Source organism: Serpula lacrymans (genome assembly GCF_000218685.1).
Source record: "Serpula lacrymans var. lacrymans S7.9 unplaced genomic scaffold SERLAscaffold_9, whole genome shotgun sequence".
NCBI classification, from domain to species: domain Eukaryota; kingdom Fungi; phylum Basidiomycota; class Agaricomycetes; order Boletales; family Serpulaceae; genus Serpula; species Serpula lacrymans.
In genome coordinates this window covers 1,681,077-1,693,408 of record NW_006763298.1, presented here as the reverse complement: position 1 = coordinate 1,693,408, position 12,332 = coordinate 1,681,077, and the positions used below count along the sequence as shown (strand labels likewise).

The 12,332-nt window shown below is 42.4% G+C and overlaps 3 protein-coding genes across 3 annotated transcripts; all 3 read left to right on the top strand.

Moving 5' to 3' along the window:
• Positions 1-733: 733 nt before the first annotated feature.
• SERLADRAFT_472084 (uncharacterized protein) lies at positions 734-2,592 on the top strand (the record flags this gene model as incomplete). The annotated part of the gene is made up of 7 exons (XM_007320395.1): positions 734-955; positions 1,017-1,047; positions 1,098-1,351; positions 1,405-1,975; positions 2,036-2,144; positions 2,203-2,264; positions 2,319-2,592. 7 exons carry the CDS (start codon positions 798-800, stop codon positions 2,382-2,384), a joined length of 1,251 nt encoding a protein of 416 aa, XP_007320457.1.
• Positions 2,593-6,099: 3,507 nt separating this feature from the next.
• On the top strand, positions 6,100-6,902 carry SERLADRAFT_394377 (uncharacterized protein; the record flags this gene model as incomplete). The annotated part of the gene is made up of 2 exons (XM_007320394.1): positions 6,100-6,286; positions 6,674-6,902. A coding segment is annotated over one exon (178 nt), but the record flags the coding sequence as incomplete, so codon positions are not given.
• Positions 6,903-6,980: 78 nt separating this feature from the next.
• Positions 6,981-7,329, top strand: SERLADRAFT_394374 (uncharacterized protein; the record flags this gene model as incomplete). The annotated part of the gene is made up of 1 exon (XM_007320393.1): positions 6,981-7,329. One exon carries the CDS (start codon positions 7,016-7,018, stop codon positions 7,190-7,192), a length of 177 nt encoding a protein of 58 aa, XP_007320455.1.
• Between the last annotated feature and the right edge of the window lie 5,003 nt (positions 7,330-12,332).

Below are 12,332 nucleotides of genomic sequence, written 5' to 3'. Positions count from 1 at the left end.
GAGATGCTGGCCATCATTAGAGCTCTATAGAGCATGGCAGCACTACTTAGAAGGTGCTAGACACCAATTCGAAATTTGGACCGATCATAAAAATCTGGAGTATTTTATGATGGCCCGAGACTTGAACCAAAGACAGGCCCGCTATGCGGTGTACTTGTCTAGGTGTAATTATAAACTAATTCATAAGCATGGTGCTTCTATGGGAAAAGCGGATGCTTTATCCAGAAGAGAGGATCATGCCAATGGCATTGAAGATGACAACAAAGGTGTCACCCTAATAGATCAATCCAGGGTGGCCAATATTTGAATCGGGCAGGATTCCGAACTTCTAGAAGTTTTCAGGAAAGACCTCTCCTCAGAAGAGAAGGCACGCCTTGATGGCAATTTACATTATTTATGGGAAGATGGGCTCTTCCATTACAAAGATAAAATATATTTGCCTGAGTCAGCAAGGATCAAGGCAATAGACGACACTCCAGTGGCTGGGCACCCTGGGTGGCAACGAACCATAGAGTTGATCTCCAGAAATTACATGTGGCCTGGCATGGTCAAAGACATACAGGAATACGTACAATCCTGTCTGAGATGTGCCATGGCAAAGAATTTGCATCAACCACATGACTACTTGTTGTGCTAGAGGGCCCATGGGTGCAGGAAGATTAGTTCAGGCTAATGAATCCCGTTTCGGGTCTTCAGAGGTCCAGATATCCGGTCACACCATGTCATCAGGTTTGGGCGTCTCAGGCTTGTAGCCTTCAGTCCAACGGTCATTCTTTTGTGACATTATCTTACGCTCTATGGCCTTGGAACGAATCAAACAACTCTCCTCACATTTGTATGGAGCACCCAAAGGAATAGCTGCGCTGAAACAGAAACGGCCAGATGACGTGGTCATCACAATGGCTATCCGCTCACCTCTCACGAAGGCTAAGAAAGGCGGGCTCAAAGACATGACGTGCGTCGTACTGCTAACTATCATGTTTCATCGAGTTGTCGACTATCCTGCTCTTTAATAGCACCGATGAACTCATGTTGGAGATGTTCAAGGTACGTGCCATGTCGGTCTATCTCACACACCACGAACAAACATACCCTAGCAAACTATCTCGCACTCTCAATTTGAACCTGCCTTGGTCGGTGACATCTGTGTGGGGACCGTGTTGACACCGGATCCAGTTTACCATGCCCGAGGAGCAGCGCTGGCAGCAGGATTCCCAGAGACCGTTCCGATACAAGCCATCAACCGCTTCTGTTCAAGTGGACTTATGGCAGCAACCACAATTGCCAATCAAATTCGTTCAGGGCAAATTGAAATAGGACTAGCTGTCGGGGTGGAATCTATGAGCCAGAAGTGGGTCAATATTCGACTGTATGCATATAACATCTATGAACCTCTGCACACAGTCCTGACAAGGGAGGTCCTCAACAAGCTGAGGATGTCGGCGCCAACATAGCTGCTAAAGATTGTACGAAACCCATGGGATGGACCAGTGAGAACGTTGCCGAAGATTACAACATCTCCCGCGAAGATATGGACGAGTTCTCGGCCAAATCATATCAACGGGCTGAACATGCTGAGAAATCTGGCTACTTTGCTAAGGAAATCGTACCTTTTCCTGCCTACCAGAATGACCCAACGAGCGGTACACGCAAGAAAGTTGTGATCCAGAAGGACGACGGCATCAGATATGGTACCACCCAAGAGAATTTGTTGAAAATCAGGTCGGCATTCCCTCAGTGGGGAAAGTCGCGTACGACCGGAGGAAACGCCAGCCAGATAACTGATGGTGCAGCAGCTGTCATGATGATGACGAGGGAAAAAGCAGAGGAACTCGGTCTAAACATTCTGGGAAGACACGTTAGCACTGCTGTTGCAGGCGTTCCACCCCGCGTTATGGGTATCGGTCCTATATTTGCTATACCATTAGTCTTGAAGCATTGTGGTCTCAGTCAGGAAGATGTAGATCTATTCGAGGTTTGTCATAGTATCACTTGTGGTATTTTGGGCTCATAATAACGCTATCGAGATGTATAGATCAACGAAGCTTTCGCTTCGCAGTGTCTTTATTGCATACGAGAGCTAGGAATAAACCCCGAAAAGGTGAATGTGAATGGCGGAGCTATTGCCTTTGGACATCCTCTAGATAAGTTCATCTATTTTGAACTTGGAAGCGCTGTTCTAATGTTATTTTGTATGATTACGCTGTACTGGAGTCCGGCAGATTGTGACAGGTTTGAACGAACTTCATCGGAGGAAAGGCGAAGTAAGTGGCTGCTGTTCCATATATAAGAATGACGTTAATGAGATCACTCAACAGGTTCTGCTGACCTCGATGTGCATTGGAACTGGGATGGGAGCTGCTGGGATTTTCTTGCGTGAATGAGAAGTTCTGTGGAGTCCTCATAAGTCGCCCGTATATATGTCAGCCTCATCAACTGGTATTCATCGAATCCTCCCATCGCTATGATGTACTTTTGCCTTGCGACTGCAGCATATTGATCTTTTTTGCACATGCTATCTTGGCACAAGTTTTGATACGGTGTCGACTATTTCGTGAATAACTCTTACCATCTAATAAATTTGAAGCCTTCGGACCTTGGCCAGATCACCTTAGGCAGAACTTTGAGGAAGCTCTCGGGGTCTTTCAGATGGGGTTTTTATGTCGTGAGAAATAGGTCTCAGAGGCCCACCATCCCTCCAGCCTCTGTAGTCCCCAGTAGCAATTGGATTACTATACTTGGCATATAGCCAAAATCACTGCCAAGAGCCTCTTCAGAGGTTTAATCTATAATTTCTAAAATATTGACACTCCTTGTGCACTCCCTGAAAGCCTCTTTTGCACTATTTGTATGCTCTTTGAGAGCCTCTGTGGGAGCCTCCCCATCAATACATCAAAGGAATGTTCCAGAAGAATGTCCCAAATATGGATATAAATCATCCCTTTATGGTAAACTTCTGTGCTATCATAACCTCACTGTGAGCCTCTCCCTCACTACATCAAAGAAGAGTCTCCCAAATAAGGATATATACTGTCCCTTTATGGTAAGTTTCCGCACTACCACCCAAAACATATCTGCTTTTGGATATGCTGATATAACCCCTATTTTAAAACAAATCTATTTACTGCCCTACTTGATATTTCTCAGGCTAATTTATGTAAAGTATGTGGAGCCAACATACTAACTACTATTCTTAGTGAATATAGGATCAATTCACATTGGGAATAGATTGTAAAATCCAATGTTATGTTTTTTTGACATATAAACATATGTTTGTTTTCCAATTTCTAGGGGAGAATTAGCTCATGGAGGCTTGCTGTAGTGATGGAAATTGCTCCCAAGCATAAACAGGCTTGACTGGACACCATGATTGGCAGGATATATCTGAGAGATCTCACAGTATGTTTGCAATTATGCATAAATTGACATCTGACCTAGAATTAGACATACAGATGCTCTGGGAGCCTTTGAAAGATATGCAGGCCTTCCCAGACAACACATAAGTGTGTCTGAACCACTATAACACCATAATTATGGGTAGGTATACCCTTATCATGTATCCTGAAACATATGAGGATATCACTGCAAAAATAACATAAAAAGTGAAACAATGCATGATATATAACACAACAGGAGCTTCTTGCATGATGGAAATATGCAGGAGATTTATAAATTTGATTTATTCTATAATGCTCATAAAGTGTAGATTGCTGTATGTCAGCTATAGGAACACTATATGTATGTTAATAGTAGATAATATACAAGTTGTAGATCAAACATAGCTTCTAATAACATTTTCCATACCCAAGGCTACTGTACTGATCCAGATGCTCCACAAGCATTATAGAATCAAATTTATAAGTCTCCTGCATATTTCCATCATGCAAGAAGCTCCTGTTGTGTTATATATCATGCATTGTTTCACTTTTTATGTTATTTTTGCAGTGATATCCTCATATGTTTCAGGATACATGATAAGGGTATACCTACCCATAATTATGGTGTTATAGTGGTTCAGACACACTTATGTGTTGTCTGGGAAGGCCTGCATATCTTTCAAAGGCTCCCAGAGCATCTGTATGTCTAATTCTAGGTCAGATGTCAATTTATGCATAATTGCAAACATACTGTGAGATCTCTCAGATATATCCTGCCAATCATGGTGTCCAGTCAAGCCTGTTTATGCTTGGGAGCAATTTCCATCACTACAGCAAGCCTCCATGAGCTAATTCTCCCCTAGAAATTGGAAAACAAACATATGTTTATATGTCAAAAAAACATAACATTGGATTTTACAATCTATTCCCAATGTGAATTGATCCTATATTCACTAAGAATAGTAGTTAGTATGTTGGCTCCACATACTTTACATAAATTAGCCTGAGAAATATCAAGTAGGGCAGTAAATAGATTTGTTTTAAAATAGGGGTTATATCAGCATATCCAAAAGCAGATATGTTTTGGGTGGTAGTGCGGAAACTTACCATAAAGGGACAGTATATATCCTTATTTGGGAGACTCTTCTTTGATGTAGTGAGGGAGAGGCTCACAGTGAGGTTATGATAGCACAGAAGTTTACCATAAAGGGATGATGTCACGACTTGAACCAGAAGCGCTAGTCTGAGCGCTAGTTTCCTTTTTTCATTTTCTTTGATATCTGATCACATGACAGATAAGATATGTTAAGCTGCTGCTTTAGCGCGGATAACATAATACGTAGTTATATCAGATCACGTGGCCATCACGTGACCAAAGTCTAGAACCATTACAAAGAACATCAGTCAGCGCCTCATGGCTGACTTTCAGAAACATATATATAGTAGACCAACATGTACATACTTTCCTCAGTTGTTGATTAATTCTCAATCGCTATTTGTAACGCTACTTGTTTGATTTGAGCCTTCATCCCTCCGTTAACTCGGTATAGGGGATAAGGGTTTTACACAATCAACAACTGCCACAAGTACCGTTTATGAATATAACAGCAACAATCCTAACCACCATCATCGTCACCGTCATCATCATCATCCTCATCCTAAACCTACTTAAATGCTCAAACCAAACTACCACTACCCTCCCACTTCATCACCTACCCACTCGCCCCAACACCATTTTATCATTTTTCCCTGCCAACGTCTCCCCCTCCTCATCCCAAGACTCGTTCGTAACCATCCCCCTGTAAATACATTTTATATCACTATAATCTCTTTGGTGTGGAACCATTGGGATTTTCTCGGTTTTACATAGTTTCATTTTCGATTTCCTCTGACCAGGCCGCGCATTTGCGTCCACCAGTCGGGAGAAGGACTGAAAGCTTAATAAGCTGGTCACATTGGGACAACCGTTCGGACCCCAATTTATCACTATACTTTTTACATAAAATTCGTAAAATACAAAATAGTTACCATACATACACAGTCAGTAGTGGGCTGAAGAGGACCACTTTGACTCAAAGAGAACAGATAGACTATTAGGATCCTAGAAAGCGGTGTATCGATCCAGCTTATCACTGGTGAACTCCTTTCTATGCTTAGTAGAGATTTTTACATTTGGATCGGAGAGCAACACATTTACTCTCAAGATTACGTATTCAAAGGGCAATTCCCCCTACCAGAAATAGAACCCATCAGAATTCCATCCCCTTTGATTAAATCCGAAACTCCCCCTCCTCCCCAACTCACATTCGATGTCAAACCTAGAATATCGCGATCTGCCCGAGCCATCCAACAGCACGGACAGCGCATTTACCAGGGAAATGATGGATTCATTACCCAGAATAGACACTCCCCCCCCGAAAGAAGCGCGATTGGAAGCATACGTAAAACAAGAAGTAGAAAAAGCAATAAGACAAACACAAATGCATTACCAATCACAGCTAGACGAGGCGCTCGAAGAAGTGAGCGTCTTGCAAAGAAAATTAAAGAGGCAGATACCACCACCTCCAGAAAAGGTGGAAAGAAGTAGAACGGCATTGGAGAAACCCGAGAACTTCTCCGGAGATAAGAAAAAGTATAGGGCCTTTAGAGAGTCCTTATTACTACATTTCGAAGACGATGCCGTATATTTCAAAGATGACCGAAAAAAGATAAGCTTTGTGCTATCTTTTATGAAAGAAGGAGAAGCCGCGGCCTTCCGGACCGATTGGCTAGAGAACCGAGTCGATGCCCAACAGCTGGGGCTCGATATTACGAACACATACGGAAGTTGGCCGTACTTCGCGGACAAAATGGAAGAAAGGTTCAAGGACAGCTTTGAAAAAGAAACTGCCAAGAACGAAATATTGACCCTGTGTAACAACCAAGAGTTAGTTACTCTGGCGCACACAGGAACACACTGTAAAGGTAGTGAAAGATGGGGAGTGGGTACCCCTTGGGCTGCAGTGAGTTAGTTGGTATACAACAGGAGGACTCGCTGAGGAGTCTCCTGGATCTATTGGGGTATATATACTACTACAGGTTTGTTTGTACATGTGTACTATACAGTTGATGAAGGCAGTGGCTGATGATGTCATAGGGTCTAGCCCGTATGGCCAGCTCCACTGCGTGAGAGAGTTAAGTAAAAGAAAGGCAACGCGGCGCGAGAAAGGGAAATGCCGCGTGGTACTTAAAGTATAAGGTTAAAGCGGAGAATAAAAAGGAAAGGAGATGTCCGGAAATTGTGTTATCGTAACACCCTGAGACAGGGCAATGAAACCGCCCAAGCCTTCTTTGAAAGGTTTGAGGAGAAGAAAAGATGGGCGGGATATACAAATAGAATAAACAAAGAGTTCCTAATATCTCTACTCAGAAGGAACATGAACAAGCCGCTAGTAGACAGGGTGATCTACGGCGGGCACATTCCCAGAGATTACCAAGAGTGGAAAAAGGAACTCATCAGAATAGACTATATTTGGAGAGAGAGAGAAAAAGAGAAGAAAGGTTCCGATATCGGGAAGAAACCCTATTCGGAACAAAAGAAAGAAGGAGAGAAGAAAAAGGACGGAACCGGGTATACCTATACCGGTAGCAGAGAAAGAATGGAGGTGGACAAAGCAAAGTTCCGCACTGAGGGACGATGCTACCGATGCGGAGAAAAGGGACATAGAAGCTTTGAGTGCAAAGACGCACAAAAAAGGAAGCCACAATTTAATGTCCGAGAGTTCTTAGAAAAGATGACGAAAGAGGAAAGGGAAAAACTCCTTGAGGGTTTTTAAAGAGGCCAGTGGTACCGCATCGACCGACTGAGCCTAAAGACGTTTTGAATCGGTTTCTTCCTTTGACAGTAGATACATGTGACTCAGAATTGTTAAGCTGCAGCTTTAGCGCGGATAACAATAAAATTATTTCCACTCAGACAAAGAAAGAAATCCGAAACGAAAAAGATGCAGCTAGAGTAAAAGCGGCGCAGAGTGATAAGACATCCGCAGTTACGACGGCGGGCAAATCACTAAAAAGCGCAGCATTTACGATAGAACCTAAGATTCCTACACCCGATGCGGCGAACTCTACGGAGGAAAACGCAGCAGAGACTGTAGAAGAAAGGTCAGGAACCCCTTTAAAAAAACCTAGAACAGAAGTTTGGACCCCAGAGTGGGTAGTAGATAGGCTAAGAGACCAAAAGGAAGAAAGATCCATTGGGATTCTAAGTGCCTGGACACATAAAAAGAGAGCGAGAGAAGTAACCCGGGAAACGATAAAAGAAATCAACCGGTTACCAAAGGTAGAAGCTATACAAGCGATCATAGAAATTGCCTCCCCAAAAAAGTACATTAGGGGCACCCAAGGCAATCAAATGAACGTAAAATGTAAGCTTACTACATTAGATACTCTCCAATCAGAAATAGTCGAAGCACTATTGGACAGTGGATGCACGTGGAGTTGCATCGACTCCCAATTTGTGAAAGACAAAAGATATGAGACAAGGAAGATACCGAGACCTATTCCAGTCTATAATGCAGATGGAACTCTTAATAAAAACGGAGCCATCAATGAATTTGTAATACTGCTCATGGAAATCGACGGACACGTCGAGAAGATACATCTTGCCGTAACCAATCTGGGTAACGGAAAAATGTTTCTAGGGCATGAGTGGTTGAACAAACATAATCCTAAAATAGACTGGAAAGAATCGAAGTTGACCTTTGAAAGGTGTCCTGAAGAATGTAGACCGAGAATCCGAATCTCTGATCCAGAGGAGGATCCGGAAATATTCTTTGAGGAGCTACGAGAAGATGAGAGGATGATACAGGTGAATCTCCATAATTTCGAAGATGCCACGATCGACGATCAATATTACCATATTAGAGCCCAAGGCACAATGGCACAGAAGCTAGCAGAAGCCGCAGGCAAAGATCAAAAAGAAGGAGGATTCGAAAAGATAGTGCCAAAACACCTTCATCAATACAAAGACGTATTTGACAAAAAGGAGTTTGACACATTACCTGAAAGAAGACAATGGGATCACGCAATCGAACTAATACCGGGAGATCACTCCCTAGATTGCAAGATCTATCCATTGGCAAGAGGAGAGCAAGAAGAACTAGATGCGTTCCTAAAAGAGAATCTGGAATCGGGACAGATAAGACCATCGAAGTCCCCGTTCGCATCACCATTCTTCTTCATTAAAAAGAAAGACGGGAAGTTGAGACCAGTTCAAGATTATAGGAAGCTAAACGATATCACCATCAAAAATAGATATCCACTTCCGTTGATCGGGGAACTAGTAGACAAATTGAGTGGGGCCAAATACTTCACAAAGTTGGATGTAAGATGGGGATATAATAACATCCGAATGAGAGAAGGAGATGAGCATAAAGCGGCGTTTAGGACAAATCGGGGATTATTTGAACCACTAGTCATGTTCTTCGGACTGACAAACTCCCCCGCCACGTTCCAAATGATGATGAACACGCTTTTTAGAGAGTTGATAGATGAAGGATTAGTAATCATATATCTAGATGATATCATGATATTCACAAAGGATATAGAAACGCACCGAGCAACGACGCGACGTGTGTTAGAAATCCTGAGAAAAAATCATCTCTATCTTAAACCAGAAAAATGCGATTTCGAACAGACAAAAGTAGAATACCTGGGACTGATCATCTCAGAAAACGAAATTTGCATGGATCCGGTGAAAGTAGAAGGAATTAGCAAATGGCCAGAATGCAAAAATAAGAAAGACATACAAGCATTCTTGGGATTTGTAAATTTCTATCAAAGGTTCATAGAGGGCTTCGGGGAAGTAGCCAAACCATTGACCAAGTTAACGGGAAAAGAGGACTTCATTTGGGGAAATGAACAACAAGAAGCATTTAACACATTAAAACAACGTGTAGCTTCAGCCCCGGTGTTAGCTCTCCCAGTACCACATGGCCAATACAAAGTAGAAGCAGATAGTAGTGACTTCGCTATGGGTGCTGTCTTATCACAAAGACAAAAAGATGACTGGAAGCCAATTGCATATCTCTCCAAAGCGTTAAACCCCACAGAACGCAATTACGAGATCTATGACAAAGAACTTCTTGCCATCATGACGGCACTTAACGAATGGAGACATTACTTAATAGACGCAGAAGAGGAATTTGAAATATGGACAGATCATCAAAATCTGCTGTATTTCAAAGAACCCAAGAAGTTGAACAGGAGACAGGCGCGGTGGATGACAGAGTTGAGCCAGTATCATTTCACGATACATCATATGCCAGGAAGGAAGCATATAAAAGCAGATCTTCTCTCAAGGCGATCAGATCATAACAAAGGAGAAAACGACAACGAAGACGTCATACTACTGGATGAGAAACTATTTGTAAGAATGACTCTCTCTCCGGAACAAAGACAAGAGATCGCAGACAGTCAAGAGAAAGAATTGGAGATTTCAAAGTGGATTACAAAAAGAAAGGGAAATGTAGATGAGCTGATAAAAAAGATGAAAGGAAAGATAGAGAGGAGAGAGGATGGTTGGCTAGACGAAGACGGTTGCATAGTATTCAAAGGCAGGATCTATGTACCGAAGGATGCCGCGTTAAGGGAAGAAATTATCCGACGAAACCACGACTCTGTTATTGCAGGCCATCCAGGAAGATATAAGACAAAGGAGCTAATTACTCGACAATACTGGTGGCCCTATATGGACAGAGATATCACGAGATACGTAGATGGATGCGAAGTCTGCCAAAGAACCAAAACAGACCACAAAAAGAAAGCAGCACCGCTTCATCCAAATGAGATCCCGGATAAACCGTGGCAGATCATATCGGTAGATCTGATCGGACCATTACCAGAATCAAATGGATATAACATGATAATGGTAATAGTAGATCGGTTCACAAAAATGATCAAGGTAATTCCCACGCAGATGGAGATCACATCAGAAGGAGTGGCACGACTATTTAGAGATCATGTATTCAGGAACCATGGCATACCCAAAAAGATCATCTCAGATCGGGGACCGCAATTCGTTTCGAAATTCATGAAAGATCTACATACACTCCTTCAGATAAAAGCGAACCCATCAACGGCTTGGCATCCACAAACGGATGGACAGACAGAGAGGATCAATCAAGAGATAGAACAGTATCTCAGAATCTTCGTAAACCACAAACAAGATGATTGGGCAGAATGGCTTACCCTAGCAGAATTCTCTTACAATAACAAACAACATTCTGCGACGGGATATAGCCCGTTCTACCTGAATCATGGACATCATCCGAGAACACAGGAAGTAGTGAAAGTGGGGGTAAAGAACGAAAATGCAGAAGATTTCGTAAAGAGAATGACAGAAACAAGGAAGAGAGCAGAAAAGTCGCTGCAAAAGGCAGCTGAACAGATGAAGAAGCAGTACGATAAGAAGAAAAGAGAAGCAGTAGAATATAGAGTAGGAGATAAGGTGTACGTAGAAGCGACCAATATCTCAACAGATCGACCAGCGAAGAAACTGGACGACAAGAGACACGGTCCGTTTGAAATACTGGAAAAAATAGGCGAATCGGCATATAAATTAGCGCTACCACCGACATGGCGACCTATTCATCCAGTTTTCAACGAGATAAAGCTTACACCGTACAAAGAACCACAATTCCCTTCCCAACAGAAACCTAAACCAATACCGCCGATAATAGTGGACGGACAAGAAGAATACGAAGTCGAAGAAGTTCTAGACTCACGTCTAAAAAAGGGGAAATTGGAATACTTAGTACACTGGAAGAACTATCCAAAAGAGGAACGCACGTGGGAACCCGAACAACATCTAAACAACTCACCCGATAAAGTAAAAACATTCCACGATAACAACCCTAGTGCACCCCGACGGATCCGATTTCAATTACATTTCCAACCCTTCGAAAACTTCACAACGACTAGAGTCCGAAAACAACTGTTCAATTGGGAAAACGGAAAGATGGACCCCTACTTTCGGGACGAAAGTCCTAAGGAGGGGGTAATGTCACGACTTGAACCAGAAGCGCTAGTCTAAGCGCTAAGTTTCTTTTTCTTTTTCTTTTACATCTGATCACATGACAGATAAGATATGTTAAGCTGCTGCTTTAGCGCGGATAACATAATACATAGTTATATCAGATCACGTGACCACCACGTGACACGAGTCTAGAATTATTACAAAGAACATCAGTCAGCGCCTCATGGCTACTGCATGTTAGCTCAGTCAGCGCCTCATGGCTGACTTTCAGAAACATATATATAGTAGACCATCATGTACATACTTTCCTCAGTTGTTGATTAATTCTCAATCGCTACTTGAAAAACGCTACTTGTTTGATTTAAGCTTTTATCCCTCCGTTAACTCGGTATAGGGGATAGAGGTTTTACAGTCTCTGAGACCTATTTCTCACAACATAAAAACCCCATCTGAAAGACCCTGAGAGCCTCCTCAAAGTTCTGCCTAAGGTGCCGCAGGCACCTGACAGTTGCAGCAAAGCTGTGACAAGTGCAACTTGTACCCTCTATGCTTGGACCGGTTTACCCCTATACTTGTGCAATGGTGCCACCTCAGGCCTATGTTGCAAGAGTTTGGTGGCCATATACTCAACCTTATTTAGTTAATACACACCAAGCATAACAGACTTTTGTCACACCCAAAATTGATGAAAAAGTCTGAAAGTAGTTAAAATATTTGATTGTATTTTTGGACCTACAAGATTGTCAGAATACTGTAATTTTATTGACATATTTCCATTGATACTATGTTTTGTGCGGCAATGTTCTCTTTTCTCAGCAAAAGACTACATCTAAAAAAATTGCCGGAAACAAGAATGTAAAGCATTTTTGACAATATCAAAAACATCGCCTCAAACACTGTTTGAATAGAAAAAGTGGACTATGAGGTGAACATCATCA